Raw genomic sequence first — 26,466 nt, 5'->3', positions numbered from 1 at the left:
TAAGGTCAAGTAGTATGAAGCTCTGAATCACACTCAAGGATTGACACTTATGAAGGAGTTTAAAGACATGAGGCTGCATGCACAACTGTAATGCTCCTGGACTTGGGATTCTAATCCATATCTGGCATCCTTTATGAAAAACAGTTACGTATATTTACAAATCACATCTAATAAAATGTATTATGAAAATAAGAAATCAAACCTCTATAGTAAATATTTTATTGAAGTTACAGTGGGATTACAGTTGATTTTATTGCTTCTTTTTAATGTATCTTTATTTGTAGTATTCACAAAATTCATTTATAAAGAAAGCATATAATCTTTTACAAATATAATTCAATACATTTTTTTAAAAGTAAACACATAATATCACTGACCTCAACTTACTTTTCCCTTTTGTATGAAGAACCAGAACCTGTTGAAGTCATTTCAAAAGTCAAATCCCAGTGCATAACCTGCAAGCTCTAGTCCAGTGCCAGAGTCCAGTGCCAGAGTCAGCATAAGTAAGTGGTCACGTGAGACTCAGGGGATGGGGCACCCGGAGGAGGGGGAACTCCTAACATAACACAGTGCAGGTCAGTCCTGAGACGTGGTGGGCACCCCAGGAGAGGGGCGAGTTCAGCTGCAGGCCTGTGGCCTCTGCTCCTGCACCCTTGCCCTCCTTGCTGGGCTCTCAGGCTGTGCCCTGTTCAGTGCTTGGCTTCCAGTCCTTATGGCAGCAGCCATCTCCACTTCTAGCCCCCTTCACCACCATCTGCAGTTATGACAGCCAGCCTTGTTTGCTTTTGTAGAACACATTGTTTTAAAAAATGGGACGCTTATGATTTATTTGTTCATCAATGTACTTACTTTCTCCATGGGTTTCTGAGCTGCACCAAAGCAAGAATTTCATCTCTTGTTCGCAGTATGTCCACCGATCAGAGCAAAGCACCTGGCTCATGAGAATCAATTACTGAAGAACAGTGATAGGTTTCTAGAATGTTCCATAAGATTTTACACTATTTGGCCACATTCAAAGGCTAATTTCCAAATGAACAACTACAATTCCCTTTCACCTAACACAAGTTTTATGTCCTCTGCCTCTCACGTTCCTGATTTCTTTGGAAGATTTCTACATTTCTGGGAAGACAAAAAAAAAAAATCAGTATTCTGGTGCTAAGTTCTGTGACCTAGTTAGTTTATTTAACCAATGCCTCTGCCAAACCTTTTCCACCTTGCCAAGTAGAAAAATTTCTCTCTCTCTCTCTCTCTCTGTGTCTCTCTCTCTCTCTCTCTCTCTCTCTCTCTGTTTTGGTACTGGGGATTGGACCCAAGAGCACTTAACCACTGAACCACATACCCAGCTCTTTTTTATTTTTTGTTTGGAGACAGGGACTCACTGAGTTGCTTAACCCTCAAGAAATAGCCAAGGCTGGATTTGAAGTCACCTGAGCTCCCTGCACCCGGTCTATCTCTATTTTTCAGGAATGGTAATTTTCTTGATATTTATACGTTATTCCTAGTTGGTTTTTGAGGATTACGATGATGGACATGTATAGGGTAGAATCAAACAGCAGTTATAGTTATTTCAGTTTCACCAGTTCTGGGAATATCAGCACTTGTTTCTGGAAGGAACCTGTCGCCCCCTTTCTTCTGGAACAGAATCCTCTATGGCACTGGTTGTTGTAGCCATTCATCAGGTAAGAACAGTAATGGGGTTGCTATGCTTGGTTCTTTAATTTAAGTTGCTTAAGGCCAAGGAAGTGGTGCCCAACCCACTTTACACTCCTTAAACATTGGTATCTCTTCTATGCCCAGGTACTGCTTCAATCACTCAGAGAACGGTATTGAAGATTACACTGGGGGCACAGGACTATTGGTTCTGGGATAATCTATAGCCCATGCATTTCTATTAATATCACCAAATAATGCTAAATAATATCTGCTTCTTTTGGAGGAAAACATAGATAAATGAAAGTTAAGCTTTTTCCACTTTTAATTCCATGTGTAAGCATGGCTGAGTGTATAATCTGGAAGGAGTGTGTAAGTATTCTAAGGTAACCATGTAAGGTTTTCATCTGGGAATGCAGGGCCTGCAGATTTTACAGAACAGTTACAAGAAGTGTTGGAAAACCACCTTTAAACAGACATTTATAAGAAAGTCATTGCATCCAATTATCCTCTCCAAATAAATGGCAGTAGAGTCTTTCTCCAAATTTCATACACAAAATTTTGCTTACCATTATGTTCGAGCCCCGATGCCAAAAACCACAAGGAGGATCAACCAGAGCTTCCCTGTGGGCTTCGTCCTGCTCGGGATCTCTGAGTGGCCCCAGCTGGAAAGGATGCTCTTCTGGGTTGTGATCTTCTTGTTCTCCGTGACCATCCTCGGCAACTCCAGCATCGTCCTGCTGTCCTGCATGGACCCCCATCTCCACACCCCCATGTACTTCTTTCTTGGCAATCTTTCCTTCTTGGATCTCTGCTTAACCACAGCCTCTGTGCCCCAGATGTTGTCCCACCTGTGGGGGCAGACAAGAGCATCACCTACACAGGGTGTGTCATCCAGCTGAGTGTGTTCCTCTGTGTTGGAGCGACAGAAGGCGTGCTGCTGGTGGAGATGGCCTTTGACCGCTACATTGCTGTCTGCCAGCCCCTGCGCTACACTGTCCTCATGCACCGTCCACTCTGTTGGAAGCTGGTTTTCCTAGCCTGGCTGTCTGGTCTGATAGTGTCTCTGTTCCAATCTTTCACCACCTTCCAGTTGCCCTTCTGCCCCCATCACCTCCTGGATGGCTTTCTGTGTGAGGTGCCTGTCCTCATGCGCCTTGCCTGTGGAGACACCACTGCCAATGAGTGGCAGATGACCATCACAGCTGTCATCTTCACCATGGTCCCTGTGGGGCGGATCCTGGCTTCCTATGGCTGCATAGCTCAGGCTGTGAGGAGCATAAAGTCAGAGGAAGGAAGGAAGAAAGCCATTTCCACCTGCTCCTCTCACCTCCTCGTGGTCTTCATGTTTTATGGGACAGTGGCCATGGTGTACACTGACCCTAAGAGCAACTTTGCTTCAAAGAATGGCAAGTTTTTCACCTTCTTCTACACTGTGGTCACACCCTTGTTGAACCCTCTCATCTACACCCTGAGGAACCAAGAGGTACAGGACGCTTGGCTGAGACAGCTGGGAAAGTGGGTGAGCCCAAGGAAAAGCAAATAGTGGAGGATTTGAATCAAAAAGGAAGCTTATTAATGACATGCACACAGTCTCCTAAACAGAATCTCTCTGCAAAAGAGGTGTAAACCCTTTTGCAAACATACTATTTATATGTTAAACTACAATTGATCACACCATTTCTGTTTATTGTGACAAAACTGTGGATGTTTAGTAAGAGCTATTAAGTTTAAGGCTATATATTGTTTGCATTGGGTGCTGTTGATATTGATCTTCTTCTTAAAGGTGAGATATTGAAGACTTTAGGGGACAATATAAGTCTATAGGGTAGAAACTGTGCTGCCTCAGATCCACAGTATGAGAAGCCACATGAACAACATGAAAAAACAAGGGAACAAAGTGCCCCAGAGAAAGAAAGATGCTAGAACAATAGAATCCATTGACGAAACAGTGGAAGAAATATCAGAGAAGTTCAGAATGTGTGTAGTTATGCTGATCTGTCACATAAAGTATGATGGAAAGAGTGAAATCAGAGGCAAATTTTAGGAGGTAAAATATAACTTCAATAAAGACAGATTATGAAATGAAATCAAACAGAAATTCTATAATCTCTTGGGCTGGGGATGTGGCTCAAGTGGTAGCGTGCTCGCCTGGCATGCATGTGGCCCGGGTTCGATCCTCAGCACCACATACAAACAAAGATGTTGTGTCTGCCAAAAACTAAAAAAATATATGTTAAAAAATTCAAAAAAAAAAAGAAAATTCTATAATCTTGAATGCTGAGAGCCACAGCCAAGTTGGAAGGATGCATAGCATTTTTGCCAGAAGGGAGTGGTTGAGAGGTGATGCCAGCGAGCCATTGAGATGATGATGGTTATGTTAAGCTGTGTATTCAATTGTATATTAGACCCCTGATGTTTGCCTCTGGCACCCGCTACCTTGGAGTTCTTGCAGGGATGTCTGGGGAGTTCACATTGGTTGGAGAAGTTCCTGGGGAGGGATTTCTGGTTGGTGGTATTCCTGGAAGGGCCCTGTGGGTGGCATTCATGGGCATTTGGGCAATAAAGGAGTTCCTGTTTTGAACCTACAAGTGCCTCATGGCGGCTCGGTTATTTTGTGCCCAGCCAGACTGCGGCACTTGAAAATAAAGTTGACCACAAAGAGATGATGGTAAGAAACCACAAACCAAAATTCCAAGAATTATGGGACAATATGAAAAAACAAAATGTAAGATTTATCAGTATAGAAGAAGGCACAGATATACAAGTCAAAGGAATGCATGATCTTTTCAGTGAAATAATACAGAAAATTTCCTCAAACTGAGAAATGAAATGGAAAGTAAAATACAAGAGTCTTTCAGGATCCCCAAACGAACAAAATTACAACAGACCTACATGAATGCACAAATGCCTAACACAGAGAATTAGGATAAAATTTTAATAGCCGCAAGAGAAAATTATGAGATTACCTATGGGGAAACTATTTTGGATCTCATTTAATTTCTCAACCCACACCCTCAATGCTAGGAGCTCCTGGAACAACATATACCAACTCCAAAAGAAAATGGATGCCAGCAAGAATCTTATATCCAAAACAATTAAGCTTCAGATGTGAAGATAAAATAAAAACTGCCCATGATAAACAAAAGTTAAAATAATACACAACTAGAAAGCCTGCACTACAGAATATTCTCAGCAAAATATACCATGAGGATGAAATAAAAAAATTGAAAACCAGCATAGGGCAGAAATACACTAAAGAAAATGCCAATCAAAGGAGAAACTAAATCAAGTTAAAAACTGATAATATGTTGTTCCAGGATATCCTGCCTTTGAGGATCTGGGTTGAAAAATCTGCTGTGATCTGAATTGGTCTTCCTTATATGTAATTTCATTTTTTTCTCTTGTGGCCTCTAAAATTCTATCCTTATTCTGTAGGCTGGGCATTTTCATTGTAATGTTTCTTGGTGTAGATATATTGTAATTTTGTACATTTGGTCTCTTGTATTTGATTTTCTAATTCATTTTTATGCTTGGGAAATTTTCTGCTATTATTTCTTTGAAGAGATTGTGCATTCCTTTGATTTGAATCTCTGAACCTTCCTCTCTCTCTCAATAAATCTTAAATTTGGTCTTTTGATGGTATCTCATAATTCTTGAGTATTCTGTTCATGGTTTTTTTTTACCATCTTCACTGTGAGGCCAATTTTCAAGATTGTATATTTTTTCTTTATTTTCTGAGGTTCTGTCTTCCAAGTGATCTAGTCTGTTGTTGATGCTCTCTATTGTGTTTTTTATTTGGCTTATTGTTGCTTTCATTTCAAAACTTTCTGTTTGTTTGTTTGTTTGTTTTTCAGAATCTCTATCTCTTTCTTGAAGTAATCTCTTGCTACCTGTATTTGCTCTCTTATCTCTTTGTTGGTGTGATTGATGGTTGCATGTATTTTCTCTCTTATCTCTTTGTTGGAGTGATCAATTTTTGCCTGTAACTGCTCACTTAAGTTGTTCTTTAATTCCCAGATCATTTTAGTTATGTATATTCCAAACTCCTTCTCTGATACATCATCTATGGTGCTATCTATGGATTCTATTATTGTAGTATCTTGGTTTGTTGGGGCACTTTCCTCCCTTGTGTTTTCATGATGTCTATGTGACTTCTTCTCTTGCAGAGTAGATCTGATGTATTACAGTTTCTGCCCTATTGTCTTATAATGTCTCTATAGGTTACGAATACCTCACCTTTAAGGGGGAGATCAATATCACAGCATTCACTGTACCCAACATGCAGCCATAGATCAGTTAGCTTCCATTTTTACATTTACACTTTTGTCACTATAATCATAAATGAGTTTGGTTATCTTATACCATAGAGTCAATAGGTTTATGTAATGGTTTGCAGTTTCTAATTGTAGAAGGGGGGGCTGGGGGTTTGGCTGAGATGTTTATGAGGTAGGATGTGAGAGTATGGAGGTATTAGATTATATGACTAATGAGAGGGTAATCATAAGAAGTTTGTTGTTAGAAGGAGAAACAAGAGATAGGTAAACCCATGCAAGACTCCCTGTCACCTCAGCAACAGGATAACTGCTACCAACCCTAGTAGAGATAACTCTGGTGCAACCAGCACCACAGGGACCTTGGTGATATCTTACCAGGTCCTTATTGTTGTCCCTTGATAGAAGCAGTGATATTCCAGTTTCATGGTGATGGCACCCTCAAGCCTATATGTACCCTGATGTAGGGCTGTGGAGCCACACTTTGGTAAAAAAGAAACCTAGCATGGGGTGCCTCTCTCTCTCCAGGTTGCTGGGCCACAGAGCGCTGGAGTGGGCGGAGATCCTGGAACAACACACATACCAAGTTCTAAAAGATAATGGATGCCAATCAAGAATCTTATAGCCAGCAAAATTAAGCTTCATATTTGATGACAAAATAGAAACTTTCCATGATAAACAAAAGCTATAAGAATTTACACCAAGAAAGCCTGCCCTATAGAAAATTCTTGGCAGAATATTCTACAAGGAGGAAATAAAAAACAACAATAAAAATCTGCAAAGGGAAGAACTATAATAAAGGAAACACAAACCAAAGGAGAAACCAAGTCAATTTAAATAAATAAGATTGACCAGAAATACAAATCATGTCTCAATAATAACTCTGAATATTAATGGCCTAAGCTCACCAATCAAAAGTCTTAGACTGGTAGATTAGATTAAAAAAAAAGACCCAATAATATGTTTCCTTCAAGAGACTCATCTCATAGGAAAAGACATCCACAGACTGAAAATGAAAGTTTGAGGTAAAATGTATTATTCACATGGTCTGTATAAACAAGCAGCGATTTCCATCCTTGTCTCAAACAAAATAACTTCAAGCCAAAGTTAATCAAAAGGAATAAAGATGGACATTTCATACTGCTTAAGGGGAACATACATCAAAAATATATAACAATTATAAATATATATGCCCCCCAAAATGGAGCATTTGTGTTTATCAGTCAAACTGTTCTCAAGTTCAAGAGTCAAATAGACCACAACACAATAAATCTGGGAGACTCTAACACATCTCTTTCACCACTGGATAGATCTTTCAAACAAAAGCTGAACAAAGAAACTATAGAATTCAATAATATAATCAATAACTTAGACATAATTGACATATATAGAGTATATTATTCATCAAGGAGCGAATACACTTTCTTCTCAGAAGCACATAGTTCCTTCTTTAAAATAGATTATATATTAGGCCACAGAGCAACTCTTAGCAAATACAAAAAAGTAGAGATACTGCCCTGAATCATAATAGAATAAAATTAGAAATCAATAACAAAATATAAAATAAAAGCTATTTCATCACTTGGAAACTAAATAATATGCAATTGAATTAACAATGGGTTGCAAAAAATATCAAGCAGGAGATTAAAAAATTCTTAGAGGTAAATGAGAACACTGATACAATATATAGAAATCTCTGGGACACTATGAAGGCAGTTCTAAGAGGAAAGTTCATTGCATGGAGTTTATTCCTTCAAATAAGAAAAAGTCAACAAATAAATGACTTAACATTACATCTCAAAGCCCTAGAAAAAGAAGAACACATCATCCCCCCCAAAGCAGTAGAAGATGGTAAATAATTAAAATCAGAGCTGAAATCAATGAAATTTGAACAATTGAAAAAATTGATAAAACCAAAATTGGTTCTTTGAAAAAATAATAAAATTGACAGACCCTTAGCTATGCTGACAAAGAGGAGAGAGAAAACTCAAATCACTAAAATATGTGATGAAAAAGAAAATATCAGGACAGACACTATAGAACTATAGAAGATAATTAGAAATTATTTTGAAAATTTTTACTCCAATAAAATAGAAAATATTGAAGGCATTCACAAATTTCTAGAGGCTTATGCTATGCCCAAACTAAGTCAGGATGATATAGACAATTTAAACAGATCAATTTTAAGCAAGGAAATAGAGGACACCATCAGAAGCCTACCAACCAAGAAAAGCCCAGGACTAGATGGACACACAGCTGAGTTCTACAAGACCTTTACAGAAGAACTAACACCAATACTCCTCAAAGTATTTAATGAAATAGAAAAAAGGGAACACATTCAAACTCATTCTATGACGCTAATATCACCCGGATTCCAAAACCAGACAAAGATATACCAAAGAAAGAAAACTTCAGATAAATGTCACTAATGAATATAGATGCAAAAATTCTCAATAAAATTCTGGCAAGTTGAATACAAAAACTATTAAAAAGATAGTATACCAAGATCAAGTAGGGTTCATCCCAAGGATGCAAGGTTGGTTTGACATATGGAAATCAATAAATGTAATCATCACATCAATAGGCTCAAAGATAAAAACCATGTGATCATCTCAATTGATGCAGAGGAAACATTTAACAACATACAGCACCTCTTCATGTTCAAAACACTAGAAAAACTAGGAATAACAGGAACATATCTCAGCATTGTAAAACCTATCTATGTTAAGCCCTAGGCCAACATCATTCTAAATGGAAAAAAAATTGAAAGCACTTCCTCTAAAAACTGGAACAAGACAGGGATGCCCTCTTTCACCACTTATATCCAACATAGTTCTTGAAAATCTAGCCAGAGCAATTAGACAGACAAAAGAAATGAAGCCATACAGATAGGAAAAGAAGAACTCAAACTAGCACTATTTGCCAATGATATATGATTCTATACCTAGTAGACCCAAAAAATTCCACCAGAAATTTTCTAAAACTAATAAATAAATTCAGTAAAGTAGCAGGATATAAAATCAACACTCATAAATCCAAGACATTCTGTAGATCAATGACAAATCCTCAGAAAGAGAAACTAGGAAAACCACCCCATTTATGATAGCCTCAAAAAATAATAAAATACTTGAGAATCTACTTAATGAAAGAGGTGAAACATCTGTACAGTAAAAACTACAGAACATTAAAGAAAGAATTTGAAGAAGACCTTAGAATATGGAAAACTCTACCTTGTTCTTAGATAGGCAGAATTAATATTGTCAAAATGATCATACTACCAAAAGCAGTATACAGATTCAATGCAATCCCAATCAAAATACCAACGACTTTCCTCTCAGAAATAGAACAGGCAGTCATGAAATTCATTTGGAAAAATAAGAGACCCAGAACAGTCAAAGTAATCCTTAACAAGTGAAGCTGGTGGCATTACTATTCCAGACCTTAAACTGCACAGTGGTTAATGAACTAATAATGCGTGGTGGCATTGTTGACAACTCACCTAGATTGGCTTCTTCATTCTACTGATTTACAGATGAAGAGCTACTAAGCACGTTCTGCCCTTTCTGCATTTTTGTAGCATACAGAGTAGGCTACCATGAGGTCATTCAAGCCTTGGGCCCCTGTGAAGTTGCAATGTAAGTCTATTTAGATCAGTGCTTGCTCAACAAGTATTACTGAGGATACAAATAGGGCCACAAGTATTTCAGATCTTCAGGTTTTGTAAATTAATATAATTTTAAAATAATTGTATTACTATTAGAAGACAAATACAATAATAAAATACATAAAAAGTAAATATATATGACAAGTTCTGAGTATAGTAAGAAAAATTAATTTGAAAAAAATAATTTCAAACCCATAAGTGGCAGGATGAAGAACTATCACATGCAGTACTTGCAAACACTGTGCAGACCTCTCACACACTCCATGCATATTACTATTGAAGCACTAGAAATCATGGCAAATACTACAGTTTTCACAAGACTTCTCTGTGCCTGTTACTTTTGCATAATTAACACTTCACTCCCTGGACTAGCGATAAATGAAGGATGGGATTGCAATTTGCTGAGTGAATAAAAATGAGGCTTCGGATGTATTTGGACTCTACTCTGCCAAGTACTCCCTCCTGAGTGTTTCCTATTCTCTGTTTGTGAACAGAACCCCATCTGTCCTTGGCTTTTCCCATCCAATGTATGTGCAGCCTTGGTGAATCTGTGCAGTCAGCACAATGACATGTGGGATGTGGGGAGCTCAGTCACCACTGCTTTATGTGAACCTGGTGCCTGGCCAGTGGAAGCAGGGCCCCTGGAGCCCAGAGATCAGCCTGCAGAGACAGCAGGGGGCCTGAGCACACCACCAGGCAGCAGCCCTCCTGAGCCCAGGATAGAGGACCTGGTCACTTGCCAGCATGAACAGTGGATGATACATAGGAACTCTTCTGCTATCGCCCTAAGTCGTTATGGAGAAACTATTGACACTGAGGAGAGACTGATGGTGCTCACTGTGTGTATTTTCATCTCTGCCCTCCTTCACCTCAGTGTGATTGAGGGGTGTTTATGGCGATCAGTTAACACTTAGGGTGGTGAGCAACTCTCACTCACTCCCCTACTTTTTAATTTTTACTTCAAATTAACCCCTTAATCCATTATACACATTGCCCACATTATCCCTAATATCAGTCACTAGAAAACACTACAGATATTCTGTATATTTTAATGTACATATTTTTGAAATTTTATAAAAATAAAATCACTCAGTGTATGGTCTCTATTCTGACTGAAGTTAGCCTAACATCATTGAGATTCATCCACCTTGTAGCATATACCATTTGTTCATTCCTTAAGGATGAATGACATACCATTATATGCATATGCCAGAAATATTTTAGTCAACACATCTACTTGTGGACATATTTTTTTCATTCTCTATTATACTGTGAATGACTGGTTATCATATGTTTTGCCATATTTCACATCTCTGGTGAACACTTTATACTCTATGTGATTATGTAGTAACTGTGTCAGTTTGGCATTGCTGTGAAATTCTGGTTGTCTAGGAAGGTAAAGAGATAAGAGGTGAAAATCAATAGAATTGCATTACATACTGGTGTGCATGGTGTTTTCTTTTATTTGGCCATTGCTTCCCTGCAGAGGAAAGCTCACTCTTGGTTTTCTGATATGTTTACTCATTTCTGATCAGAGTACATCTCCCAGTGCAGGTGTGGAGGTCTGCAGTCCAGGGTCTGGGCCTGACCTGTAGGGCTTGTCCTCAGCTCCCCATCAGGCCTCCCCTGATCTCCTGAGACTCCCATGCAGAGCACTTCCAGGGTTGCCCACCTCCTCTCCTCTGTAACCAACTGTTTGACAGTGTGTTCTTTAATTCTCTCTTTAGCTAATTAATAAGTTACTTTTGTCCTCTTCCATAAATACAATTTCAACATTATTTTGCCATTGTATCAACACTTAACAATTTAAATCATGAATAATAATTCACATTATAATTATTTCTTAACATTTCTATGTTGGAATATGTTCATAATCTTGAGGTTCTTAACACCATGAACATGAAAAATTTTCACTCATGGGAAACCATGTAGAATTCAAAGTTTTCCATTCCAGGATCACAGGACCAGTTTGTGGAGAACTGAGGTGACCTGACACCACATAGACTCTCCTGCTGTTCCCCATTCACCCGGCTACTGCCCCAGGAAGAGGATGGTCCTGTCTCCAGACCACACGCCTTCAGACCTGGACCCGTCCCACCTCCCACTGGAGGATGTAATTACAGGGATGGTGGTCAGAATCAGGGAGGTTGGTGTTTATTTCACAATGGGCATGAATTTTCCAGTAGTCCCATTTAGTCTACCTGCTTTCTGTTTCTCCCCAGCCCAGTTCCTCCTGGACACAAACCTGAAGTTCACACCTGAGTGACATCCTTGTTCACAGCATGCTCCTTGTACTTTGAGGCAGAGTCCCTTTTCTACTTGACATGCTGATTTAATTTTCTCCAATACTGTGTATTGGGCTACACAGGAGGCTCAGATAAAAATAATTTTTCTGGGAACTCTGTAGAATTTCAAATTTTTTCCACTTTTGTGTACTGTTAGAAATCAGTGTGTTATACTATCTTTTACTAAATCACTATGTAATCAATAATACAATCATTGATACAAATTCCTTGATTTGAATATTGTATCATTCATGTTTTTCTCCTTTTAGTAGCAAGTGCATGACTTCCTACACAGTGGTTAGTGAACTAATGCCTGGTGTCTATGTTGACTAACTACTCACCTGCACTAGCTTTCTGTATTCTACTGATTTACAGATGAAGAGCTCCCAAACAGGCTCTGTCCCTTCTATATGGCTGTAGCACACACAGTGCATGCTGATGATAGGTCATGCAAGCCCAGGGGCTTGTGCACTTGCAAGGTAAAATCTCTTTAAAGCAGAAATTTGTCAACAGGTGTTTACCAATGATACAAATATGACTACAGGTGTCACAGATGCTGAGGTTTTGGAAAGAAGAAAAGTATTGGTATTTTTATATAATTTGATTAATATGAAAAAATAATACAATGATACAGAGTGTAAGAAAATAAATACATATGACAAGTTCAGAAGATGTTACGTTATGAGATAAATCCATATTAAAAACCTTGTAGGTTTACACCCTTCTATACTGACTTCTGGGCTCTCCAGCAGTCCTTGGTGAAAACCTCTAGACATTTGTGGCAAATGTGAGATGGACAATTGAATATGTGTTTGGGATCTGGAGGCTGATGTAGAACTGCAGACATTTTCTGTGTTTCTAGTTTATTTCTACTAAAACATATACTGTTTTTGTTTCTCCAAAAGAAATTAATTAATTCTCCATGAAGTAGATTGAATTATATTATCCTCATTGTTGTTCTTCTTTGCTTATGTGATTTAATTACAACTTGAAAACATTTTTGAATAGAACTTACTGTTTTCAGGGATCAGTTTCATAGAAAAGTCCAGATTATGGATGTGATACAATAAATATATGCATCACCATCTAACATTCATAAGCACTCAAAGAATTTCTGCAGAACTACAAAATATGAGTACTTTAGAACCTAGATTCTTTAATCTAAGAAATCGGCTTTAGTTTGTTTACCTTGACCTCAATAATTTTAGAGTGTTCAGAACTACATCTTCCTTTAAAGTGTGAAATGATTATTAAAAATTTCCTAATAAAATCCAAAATATGGGGACATAAATAAAGCAAATGTCAGGTAGCATGAGCATCAGGAACAGAAGTAGGAGGAGAGGTTAGCATGGGTTTAATGCCAGAAGTATAAGAGGGATGGCTCCAAGTGCTTTTCTCCTAAAGTAGGGACAGCAGGGAGCTTTCCCTTTTGATAATTCCCTTGATAGTGCTTAACATGAGTAAAGGTATGGCACACAGATTGCATGTAAATATGCAAAGATTTCTTGAGTTGTAAGATACAGGAATTCATTATTTTCTAAATTATATATTTCTATATTATTAATTATGGCTTAGTGCTATTGATCAGCCACAGAGGAATACTGAGGAGTACTTTATTACATCCTGACCTTCTTAATGTACTTGCAAAGACTGCACAACTGTAGTTTTTATATTTCTACCAGTGGACACAAATCCTCATCACATCTGATATACCTTTAGTATAAAGTGTGAAAATTATTGAAAAGGAGAATGGATTTGTGATCAGGAAAAAAAGGTATGGTTGATAAATTAAAAATGTTTCAATGAAAATTGTATACAATATTAGATGTTTTTTTTTTTTTCCCACAGCTACCGAAAAATATGTTAGTATGTACTTTGTATAAATGAATTCATTCATCTACCTCCCTGTCACCTGCAATGTATTTGGTACTTGGTCCTTGTTGCCTTAATCTGGATATATTTCTCTGTCATCTCTCAAATCTGTGCAGATAAGTTTGTGCATTTGTGTGTGTGGTATGAAAAGAAAAATTTTAACCCACAAGAGGCAGCATGAAGAAATATCACGTGCGGTACTTGCCAACACTGTGCAGATCTCCACCACACTACAGGTACACTATCAGTGAAGAACAGAAATCATCGAGAAAACTACAGTGTTTACAAGACTTCTCTGTGCCAGTTATTCTTTGCAGAATTAACTTTCTGGTCTAGATGATAATCTGGATGAGATTGCAGATTGCTGAGCAGGATAAAGATGAGGCTCAGATGCCTTTGGAGTATAATGCCAAGAATTCACTCCTGAGTGTATCCTGTTCTCTAGGTGGGAGCAGAACTGAGTCTCTCCTTGGCTTCTCCTATCCACTCTGTCTGCAATCAGGGTGCATCTGGGTAGTCAGCACATGGTATGTAGGATGTGGGGAGCTAGGTCACCTCTGCTTTAAGTGAATCTGGTGTCTTGTCAGTGGGAACAGGGCCCCAGGGAGCCCAGAGCTCAGGCTGCAGAGACAGCAGGAGGCCTGAGCATACCACCAAGCAGCAGCCCTCCTGAGCCCAGGAGAGAGGATCTGGCCATGTACCAGCATGAACAGTGGATGACACTTAGAAACTCCTCTGTTGGACATCATTCTAAGAGTCATTATTGAGGAATGAGTAACACTGAGGAGAGACTGATGTTTCTCTGTGTGTTTTCATCTCTGCCCTTTTTCACCTCAGTATGAGTTAGGGGTGTTCATGGGGATCAGTTAACATCAAGAGTGGTGGGCAACTCTCACTCACTCCAAAACCTGAAAGTGGGAAAAATCTAACACTATCTGCCATTTAGCTGCAAATTTTTTTGTCATGGAGATGAAAGGCACATGTCATGAATTTAGCCTTTGTAACAATTTGTTATTATCAATTCAGTGTTATGTACAAAAATATGCAATTGTACAACACCCAAGTACATCTTATTCCCAAGTATTTGTTTCAGTCTTAATGAAACATCTATCGGTTGTCCCAACTTATCTTTACTTACTATCACTTGAAGGCACTAAGTATAATCTCCATGTTTGAATTTATGTCCTGGAGATTTTGTATAAGTAGATCATTCAGTATGTGATCTTTTTTATGACTTCACTAAGCCTGATATTTTCACAATTGTTTCACATTATAATATCTATTAGTATTTTATTCTTTTAGTGGATGAATAAGTTTCCATTATATATTTATATCAGCATTTTTAAAATCCATATATCTACCTATAGCCATTTTGGTCCTTTGTTCTTTTAAATAGTGTATGATTTGTCAATCACTGTCTGTTGGGTTTTGTTGCCTCCTGGGGTACATTCATATATATGGAGTGTTATTGTTTTCATGTGCCGTTGGATTTGGTTTTTAAGTTTTGCTGAGAATGCTTGTATATGTCTTGATCAAGGATATGGGTCTATAATCCTCTTTTTTGGTGGTTTTTGTGTAGTTTTCTGGATCTTATATTAGGAAAATGATGGTTTTGTGGAATGTGACTTGAGGAGTTGAGGTTCATTTCAGTTCCCTGGAGTGGTTTCAGGAGACGTGGTGTCTCTTCTTTTTGAAGGTTTGGTAAAAGAGTAGTGAAGCCATGAGCTGCTGGAGGTTTCTTTATTAGGAATCTTTTATTACTGATTCAAATTTATTGGTCATATTAATGTCTGAGTCTTTTATTTTCTCATAATTAAGTTCTGGTGTGTTACATCTGTCCCATATTTATTCCTTTTGTATAGATTTTCCAGTATGTTGGTATGTATTTGTTTATATGAGTTGCTAATAGGTCTTATCATTTCTGTAATATTAGTGAAAAGGTCTTCTTTTTATTCTTTTTTGATATGTTATTCATTTGGGTCTTTTTATTGTTAGCATAGCTAAAGATTTGCTAATTTTGTTTTTATTTTTACAAACAAATTTTTGTTTTCTTGATATTTTCTCTTGATATTTAGTGTTAATTGCTTATTTCTGATTTAATGTTTATCATTTCTTTTCCAACTGCTTTTTACACCTGTGGGTGTCTGTCTTCTATTGTCATGGTAGGGTCTGCACTTATTCTTTCTGTTTCTTTGATGCAGGCATTTAGTGCAACACCTTCTCGCTTAGTAGTGAATGCCACAGGTTTTTTATGAATGTCATACGTTTTTCCTTGTATGGTTCTATTTTCATTAATAGTCTTAGTAAAAGCTGTGTTTTCCAGTGGCTTCTAATATCTCTCATTTAAATTTAGGGTTAGGGTTAGGTGGGTTGACCATGGAATGCACTTTTGCCAATATTTGATGGACAAGTTTGTGCATATGATGTTGGACTAACTCTTGTTCTTGTCAGCAGTATGTGAGTACATTGATTTCTCTCAACTTTAGCTACAAGAGATCCACCAACTGACTTGAAGTTTATGACTAGTCAATGTGCCATTGGATTTGGTATTCTAGGTGTTGCTGAGAATGCTTGTATATGGATCCTTGATCAAGACATATACTCTCTTTTTAAAAATTTGATTTATCCACTTTTAACACAACCCACACTTTCAGTCACACACTTGAGGGGACATTCCTTTCTCCTCACAGTGGTTCACAGGCTCCCCTTACAGTGGATATGAAGATAAGAAAATCCAGTCTACTGTGTATCATGTCTTCTGGGCTCTGATCTCCTCTACTATCTCTTTTGCTCTTTTCACATCTTTTCTCTGCCTGGCCTAGTGTCCCCAAACAGACCAGGGGAGCTGCAACTCCAGGCTGGGTGGCCTTTTGCCTTCAGTACCTGGTCCAGCTGTGTGCATTGAGATACAGAGGGCTGAGTCCATTTTTTTTCTGTCTTAATTTCACTCATCAATATTTTGTAATTTTAAGTGCATGGATTGTTCATTTCCTGGATTAAATTTAGTCTAATTAGTTTATATATTTTTAAAAAATTTGTTCTTTTTTAATTATCAATGACAGTAGAGTGTATTTTGACAGACTTATACAAACATGGAATGCATCATATTCTAATGAGAATCCTAGTCTTTTGAAGCATATACATAGGTTGATGCTATTGTAAATATGATGGTTTTTCTTAATTGATTTTTTGGTAGTACATTAAAATGAACAGAAAAGCTACTGGTGACAAATTTATCAAAATAAAAATTTCTTCTTTATCTCAACCTCTTCTGTAGTTCATTGCATATAAACCCTCTATAGTTGTTCCTCATTAATATCTGAGAATTGTTCATATTATACATTGTTTTTTTTTAAAGTTTCCCCTGTGTGTAAGAAGCAGTAGTTAATACCAGTCACTGGGTCCTTCTGTTTTATCACAGGTCATATTCAGAACCAGTTGCTTTGAAGGCTTCAGGGATGCTTGTATTGGCCAGGCACAGTTCCCTACCAGAAGTTCACATCCTGGCACTGTTAGATCCAGCTCAGAACCCTCAATACCAAGGTCACTAGCAGACCCTCCTTTAAGAGGTCTCTTCTGAGCTTTGAGGGGTCATCTCTCCCCTGGTTCCCAGCATTTACCTGATGTGCTACATTTCCAAAGATAGTAAATATTTATCTCTGAATTTATTCATGGAACTCTTTTTACTTATTTTGCCTTTTTTGTTTATTTTTAATTGTACACAAAGATTCACTTTAATATAATTATACACACATGGAACTTAATTTATTCTATTATATCCCTGGATCCCCTCTTTCCCCTCCTCATTCCCCCGATTCCCCTGTTCTATTTTACTAGTCTACCTTATCCTCATCTGTTTATTTATTTATTTTTAAAATTTATGTTTTCATTGTAGTTGCACACAATACCTTTATTGCATTTATTTATTTTTATGTGGTGCTGAGGATCAAACCCAGGGCCTCACACATGCTAGGTGAACACTCTACCACTGAGCCCCAACCCCAGCTTCTGTTTATTTATTTTTATTGGAATTTATAGATGCACATAGAGGTGGAATCCACTGTAGTACATTTATACACACTCATGACCCTTTCCTATCCCTTCTCCCTTTCTCTGGATCTTCTTCTTCTATTCCACATATCTTCCCTATGTCTTTATAATATCTAACCCAATTTGCCTCCTTACTTTTCTCTAGATTCTGCATATGAAAGAAATCATTTGACCCTTTACTTTCTGAGTCTGTCTTATTTCATTTAGCATGATGATTTTTTCCTCCATACATTAACCAGAAAATGTCACAATTTAATTATTTCTTTTAAATGAATAAAACTTTACTGTGTACATATATCACATTTTCCTTATTCATTCATCTGTTTACCATCATCTGGACTAGTTTCATAACTGGATATAGTGAATTGTGCTTCCATAAAATTTGATATGGCTGTATCACTGTAGTTACTGATTGTAGTTCTTTTGCATAAATAATGGGATGGGATAGCTGGGTCATAGGATGCTTCTGCTAATATTGTGAAAATGGCTGTACTACCAGAAGCATTAAACAGATTTAATGCTATTCCAATTAAAATCCCAATGACATTCTTCATAGAACTAGAAAAAGCAATCATAAAATTTATTTGGAAAAAATAAAAGAACCAGAATAGCCAATTCTTAGCAAGAAGAGTGAAGCAGGAGACATCCCAATACCAGACCTTAAACTATACTACAGCGCTATAGTAACAAAAAAGACCTGGTCTTGGCACCAAAGGAGACATGTAGACCAATGGTACAGAATAGAAGACACAGAGACAAATGTCAAAAACTTCTGCTTTAACAGAGGAACTACTTGGAGACACCTCACATCCCATTCATAACATTTACTGCTGGCCCCTCAAACCCCATGTCCATTTCACAATGCAAAATTAATTTAGTCCATCTCCAAGTGTTTCATAGTCTTAATAATTCCAGCATTGCCCCAAAGTGGAAATCCAAAATCTTTCCTGAAACTGTAGGTGAACTATTGGCTGTGAACCCCTATAAAACATCAAAAGAAGTTACATACATCCAGTATTCACTAGCAGAGAGTAAATCTTCCAATAACAAAAGGCAGCAATAGGGGCATATAAAGAATGGATTAGGGATGAAAAAATGCAAAACCCTGTTGAACAAATATGTCCCTCAACTCCGCCTATAATTCCTCATGTAGCATCTAAGACCCTTGACTACAAGAAGATATTTCCAAAGTGCTTAGGTATTCCTGCTCTTTGGCTTTGCCATTTGCAGAGCACAGGCAAATGCTCTCTTTTACTTTAGCTATCTCTGTAGTCAGCAGCTTTTCTTGGCCTGCAGTTCATGCTTTTGGTAACCTCTAATTTCTGGAAGTTCCATTCAAACTTTGGCTTCACCTTCAGAGCTTCATCTATCACCTGATCAGGAGCAGCCTGCAGGGCCTCAGACCCTACTACAGTTTGATTGGCATATGAGGCCTTTTTTAGAGATGGTGGTGAAAGGCAGCATGACCCCTTAACTTGAGCACCCTGCATTCCTGCAGAGCCAGCACAGTGCATATAATGCCAAAGTCTGTTGACAGCTTGCGCTACAGTTGGGTACCTGAAATTACTGCTGTGATGATTTCTGAATGTCTTCCTTGCTGAGCAGGGAAAACTCACTTTCTGGGCCCCTGTGATAGTGGGGTGGCCCCAAGGCAGTTTGCAATGGAATTTGTCTTCTACATCCTTGAGTGTACAACAGAGGTGATCTTGCAAATTCCTTACATGTCCTAAGCTTCTTCTGTATTTTGTCAGTTTGAAATAGTTGACATCTCTTAAGGGACTGCAATGACTTTACCACCACACCTTCCTTGGCCCTCATTTTCTCAATGATGACGTTAAAACTCTTTATCAAATATGGATTTTAACTCTACTAAAATAAGCAACTGTTTTCTTACAGTGCTATATGTCTCTGGTATTTATATGAATATTGTAAAGGCTATTTAAAACATGGAAAAATGTAATGGTTATGGCATAATATTGTCAGTCATGAATATTATCTGAAAGCAATCAGTAGATTATGTTACCATAATATTTTGTTGGTGGCTCTCTTTACAGTAGATATTATCACACAATTTATCTTACTATAAAAATTTATTTCTTTGTACAAAACTTGCACACAAAGTAAAGTTTTTTCTAAATTCTGAAGAAGTTTCATATCACACCCACACACCTACAGTGTTTTTGTGTAATTTGACACAAGATATGAAATATCATGAAGTTATTATATCAATATTTTCTCTTTTGGTTTCCTTCATCACCAAATCTTTCAATATAAAACATCTTATAACATAAGGAAAACATCCAAAGTCTTCATCAAGATAGATACATGTCATTAGGGATGGTTTTGCAATTTAATTTCATTCTTAATTCATATATTAAGTATAAACTTTACCCACCTAACTTAACTTAAAAATTGTTGATACAAGTCACCCATAGAGGTTCAGTAAGCTATAGTTCTGGAGGAAATACATGTAAATGTGGGGTTTGCAGAATTCATCTGGGATACTCTGAAGGTCTTTTTGCTCTAGCAGGGAACATTGGAGCAGTGGGAACCAGAAACCATAGACACAGTGGAGCTTGTGTTCTGTTTGGATCCTGTTAAGCAAGTCAAGGCTTCCTGTAGCAGCCAGTGCTGAGGTGTTCACTGGTTCCTATTACAAGCATTCCCCTACCTGCAAACTTTAAGAAATGCCTTTACTAATCAATCAAATATGTTCAGGCTTTTAAATTTACCTAGGTAATAATTACATAGTTTTTTTTTTTTGCACTTTTTTCCTATTAGTGTACTGGTGAATAAAATTGTTTCTCAAAAGTTAGAATTTGATGTAATTATTTTCATATATATATATATATATTTTTTTTTTTCTCTTTTTGTTATATAAATATTCCTAGGTAACTTGATATGAGCATATGTCAGCTATAATTAATAGTTTGCAAAGCATATGTCAGTGAGGACACTAGAATGTTTGGAGAGTAATAACTTTTGTGAGATGATGAAAAATTGCCACAAGATTTGGAAGTGGCCCACCCCTGCAATTCCAGTGCATCAGGAGCTAAGGCAGGAGAAGAAGAGTTTCCAAGCCAGCATCAGGAACATAATGAGACAGTAAACAATTTACTAAGACCCTGTTTCTATATTAAACACATAAAAGTATGAAGATGCTCCCCTGAATTCAATTGCTGCTCTGGGAAAAATAAATAATTAAATAAACTGCCCCAAGGTTTTAGGAAACAAGTACAGAGAGAAGTTAAAAGTCTAGTAAAGTGAGAGAAATTTAAGTGTTCATGGAATCAGACACTGAGGCCAGACAATTACATTGTGGGAGGAAAACTGTCCAAAAGATGACCTGCATTTCAGCCTTGGGGTTTGGTCCCTGACACTGGGTCACTCATGAACAGCTAAGAAAGGTGGGGTCTATTTTCCAGCAGTTGGATTTATTATCAGGACTCAGGGGGTGGTAACAATGGTCCTCTGAATACTTCATGGACGAAGAAATTCTTCTTTTTTAATGTTCTAGATGGAGAGAAATATTATTGTGTTTCTCTCTGGATTTTTGGTCACAAATTCTTTAGGATTTGATTTTTGTATTTTTTTCAAATAATTAATTGACAAAAGTATATATCACAGTTCTTGCATATTTGACACTGGCTCTGAGTAAGAATAGATTATGGAGTATAAGTTATCTGTAGTTTAAATTGGTAAAATTTTCCTCTTTCACAGTATTTGATATCGGTAAGAGGACATATTGGATGAATTGGATGAAATATATATATATATATATATATATATATATATATATATATATATATATCCTCAAAGAATTTCAGCAAATATGTTGAATTATACTTTTTATTAAATTATGTATTGATAAAAAATACTTGGTAACCAATCTTACAAAAGAGGTAGAAGACCTCTACAATGAAAACAACAAAAAACAAGAAGGAAATTGATGACCTTAGAAAATGGAAAACCTCCCATGATCTTGGATAGGCAGAATTAATGTTGTCAAAATGACCATATTTCCAAAATCTTTATACAGATTTAATGCAATTTCTATTAAATCCCATTGTAATTCTTTATAGAAATATAAAAAAGCAATTTTGAAATGCATTTGGAAAAATAAGAGATCCAGAATAGCAAGAGCAATCCTTAGCAAGAAAAGTAAAGCAGGAAGCATCACAATACAGAAATTTATACTATACTACAGAGCTATAGTAACAAAAACAACATGGTTTTGGCACCAAAATACACTTGTAGACCAATGGTTCAGAATACAAGACATAGAGACCAACCCACATAAATATCAATTATCACATACTAAACAATGGTGCCAAAAATAATTCAGAGAAAGGATAGCTTTTTAAACAAATAGTACTGTAAAAACTGGAAATCTATATGTGGCAAAATGAAACTAAACCCCCATCTTTCACCCTGCACAAAACTCAACTTAAAGTGGATCAAAGACCTAGGCAGTAGACCCAACACCTTGTGCCTAGTAGAAGAAAAATTAGAACCACATCTTCATTATGTTGGCTTAGGACATGATTTCCTTAAAAAAATTCCCACAACACCAGAAATAAAATCAAAGATCAATAAATGGGATGATATCAACTAAAACATTTCTTCACAACAAAGGAAAAAATCAAGAACATAAAGAGAGAGCCTACAGAATAGGAGAAAGTCTTTACCACATGTACATGAATGAACACTAATCTCCAGGACAGATATATATATATATATATATATATATATATATATATATATATATATATATATATATATATATATATTCAAAAAACTTATTACCAAAGCAACAAATAACCCAATCAATAAATAGATTTAGAAACTGGACAGACACTTCACAGATGAGGATATACTATTGATCAACAAATATATGAAAAAAATTTTCAACATCTCTAGTAATTAGAGAAATGCAAATCAAAACTACTCTAATATTTCATCTCACTCCAGTCAGAATAAAAATTATCAACAAAAATCAACAATACCTGTTGGTGAGGATGTGGAGGAAAGGTACACTCATAAATTGCTGGTGGGACCGAAAATTGGTGCAACCACTCTGGAAAGCAGTATGGAGATTTCTTAGAAAACTTTGAATGGAACCACCATATGACCCAGCTATCTCACTTCTTGGTTTGTACCCAAAGAACTTAAAGACAACGTACTATAATGACACAGCCGCATCAATGTTTATAGCAGCTCAAGTCACAAGAGCTAAACTATAGAACCAAACTAGATGCCCTTCAACAGATGAATGGATAACAAAAATGTAGTATGTACACAATTGAATATTACTCAGCCTCAAAAAATAAAATTATGGCATTCTCGGGTAATGGATGGAGTTGGAGAATATCATGCTAAGTGAAGTAAGCCAATCCCCAAATACCAAAGGTTAAATGTTTTCTCTGATATGCAGTTTTGATCCATAAATGGGGGGAACATAGGGAAGTATGGAGGAACTTTAGATTGAGCAAAAGGGAGTGAGGGGAGGAAGGATGTGGGTGGACAAGGCTGGCAAAATGAGGCAGTCGCTATCACCCTACATACATACATGTATGGTTGCACAAACCGTAAAACTCTGTATCATATACCGCCAGAGAAATAAGAAATTATACTCCAATTAGAATAATGAGTTAAAATGCATTCTGCTGTCATGTATAACAAATTAAAACAAATAATTAAAAATAAAAATGTATACAATGACAAAATTACACGTTATGAAGTATCCATGGAAAAATATGGTAAATCACAAAATATACCTTATAAAATAAATCAGCTCCTAATGATGTAATCCCAGTGTAGGCAGGGTTATATGGAAAGTCCAAATGTGAAGAGCTTTATCTAAGAACCACAAACAGGGAAATGAGGATAATCTTGAAATGCAACTTTATCATTTCCCTGAGAACAACTGTCTTTGCATAACTCTCCTCACAGCTTCCTTGGACATCACAGAAGAACTGATAGACCACGTTTGACTGGCAGAATGACAGCCGGAATGTGTTCCCAGTGTGCATACCTGCATACAGCACACCACTGATCAGGGTGGCCAGGGTCATGCGGACACAAATCTGGGGGTTCATGATGAAGAGGTACTGAAGGGGCTGGCAGATGGCCAAATAGCGGTCCCAGGCCATGATGGTAAGAAATAGCATCTCCACATATGCACAAAAAAAGACCAGGAAGGTCTGTGTTGCACAGCCAGCCACTGAAATGGCCCTGTTGCCAGTGAGAGAGTTGACACAGGCACTGGGGACAGTGACTGAAATGTAGCACATGTCCAAGATGGACAGGTTCCTGAGGAAGAAGTACATGGGTGTGTGCAGGTTCTGGTCAGCAGTGGTGACAGTGACGATGAGAAGGTTCCCTAACAGGGTACCCAGGTAGGTCATTGGGAATACTGTGAAATAGAGGAAACTCAGATCCCAGCCATCAGGAGAGCCCACGAGGAGAAATTCAGTTACCATGGTGGAATTGGCCATTTACTAGAAATTCTGGTTGTTTGAGATGATGAAGAGTTAAAAAGAGGAAGTAAAAAACCTCATTAATGCAATTAGTTCACACATTCATGTCCAAATAATTTTCTTATATTTTGTAGTCACTTTCTCTGCATAGAAACATCACTCTTGTTTTTCTGATATGTTTACTCATTTCTGAGCAGAGTGAACCTCCCAGTGCTGGTGTTGAAGTCTGCAGCACAGGGTCTGGGCCTGACCTGCACGGGTTGTGCTCAGCTCCCCATAAGGCCTCCCCTGACCTCCAGAGACTCCATGCAGAGCACTTCCAGGGTTGCCCACCTCCTCGCCTGCATGCCCACCTGTGTGACAGTTCATTGTTTAATGATCTGTAGTTTATTTACCTTCATCCTTCTCCATAGACAAAATTCAATATTATTTTGCCATTACATCCACACCTAATAATTCAACTTATACTGTATATTGTATTTTTTTTGTTTTTTTAAAAGATCTATGTATATCATGTGGAGTACTGATCACTACGAACATGAAAACATTTTGCTCATGAGAAAACCATCTCAAGATTTCAAATTTTCCCCTTCCAGCATCACAAGTACAGTGTTGTGGAAAACTGAGGTGACCTGAGTGCCCTTGAACTCTGCTGAAGTCCCCCACTCTCCCTGGTGCTCCCCAGGACAAAGGTGGTGCTGTCTCATGGACACACACCCTCAGCCAGACATGTTCCAGCTCCTGCTGGGGCTCTTTATTCCTCTCCAGGTGATCAGGGTAAGGTCTTCAGAGCCTCTGGGTCCCCGTCCAGCTGACATTCTCCTAAACCTCTACTCTGTATATTTATATGTTCTCACTCTGTGTTCAGCACCATGAAGTTGAAATTTCCTTTGTCTAGACAATAATTTATACTTTTTTGTTGACACTTCCATTATTTTTCTTTCATCTCAATGGCATCATAATTATACAAAAAGTACTGAATATATATGTTAAAAGAATGTTTTTCCCATGGTTAGTTACAACACTTCTACAGCAGCTCAGACCACCCATAGGTGACTCAATCCAGAATCACTCATATTGTCATTTCCTCTGCCCTCTGCAAACCTGGTCCTTCTCAGTACCTTCTAGGTTAACCACACTTACCCTTAGAAAAGTGATCTTCCTATTGAGCCTCCCTGGGTTCCTCTGGAAATGTGTGTCCCCCAGGGTCAGGGGTGGGTAGCCAGACACATGTAGGTTGGTGTTAATTTTACAGTGAGGGTGAAGTTCAAGGAGTCCTACTCTGTCTACCTGAACACTGTCTTGCTTCATCCCCCATTCCTCCCTGACACAAACCTGAGGCTCACTCCCACGTGACCCCCTTGTTTATAGCATACCTTGGAACTTGCTGACAGAAGCCTTTTCTAACTGTGACATAGTTTGATATACTTTTCTCCATTACTGTGTATTGGGCTTTAAAAAAGGCTCAGATGAAACTTTTCCTCTGGAAACTGCTTTACAATCTTAAATTTTCCCCCCTTCTGTATAGTGTTAGAAACAGACATATTATATTGCCTTGAATTAAATCTGTATGTATTCATCACTCAGATCACTGGTGCAAATTTCTTGATTTGGGACCTTGTATTGTTCATCTTTTTTAGTAGCTTGTGCATGACTCCATTCACAGTGGTAATGAACTAATGCCTGGTGGCTTTGTTGACTGATCACTCCCCTGGACTGGATTTCTTTATGCTACTGACGTACAGATGAAGAGCTCCCAATCAGGTTCTGCCCCTTCTACACTACTATAGCACACACAGTGCAGGATGGTGGGAGGTCATGCAATCAAAGGTGCCCTGTGCACTTGCAAGGTAAGATGTCTTTATAGCAGTAATTGCTCAAGAAGCATAACCAATGACACAACTATGGCTACAGCTATTTTTGATGGTTAAGTTTTGGAAAGAAGAAAAATATTGGTATTTTCAAGTAAATTGATTACCCTAAGAGAAATAATGCAATAATACATTATGTGAAAATATAAATGCATATGACAAATTCAGAAGGTGATGGGTGATGAGACAAATGCATATTAAAAGCTTTGCAGGTTTTCATCCTTTTATACTGACTTCTAGACACTACAGGAGTCCTTTCTCACCACCCCTAGACATTTGTGTCAAATATAAGATAAACAAATATGTGCTCAGGATCTGGAA

The 26,466-nt window shown here is 37.5% G+C and overlaps 1 protein-coding gene and 1 pseudogene across 1 annotated transcript; one reads left to right on the top strand and one right to left on the bottom strand.

Annotated features, from left to right (window-relative positions):
* Positions 1-2,237: 2,237 nt before the first annotated feature.
* LOC143400291 (olfactory receptor 2H1-like) lies at positions 2,238-3,196 on the top strand (annotated as a pseudogene).
* Positions 3,197-23,650: 20,454 nt separating this feature from the next.
* Positions 23,651-24,277, bottom strand: LOC143400290 (olfactory receptor 14C36-like). Its single transcript, XM_076857578.1, has one exon. It carries the CDS (start codon positions 24,275-24,277, stop codon positions 23,651-23,653), a length of 627 nt encoding a protein of 208 aa, XP_076713693.1.
* Positions 24,278-26,466: the final 2,189 nt, after the last annotated feature.

The sequence above is a fragment of the Callospermophilus lateralis genome (genome assembly GCF_048772815.1).
Source record: "Callospermophilus lateralis isolate mCalLat2 chromosome 5 unlocalized genomic scaffold, mCalLat2.hap1 SUPER_5_unloc_1, whole genome shotgun sequence".
Taxonomy (NCBI): domain Eukaryota; kingdom Metazoa; phylum Chordata; class Mammalia; order Rodentia; family Sciuridae; genus Callospermophilus; species Callospermophilus lateralis.
This window is presented reverse-complemented; position numbering and strand designations above follow the sequence as displayed.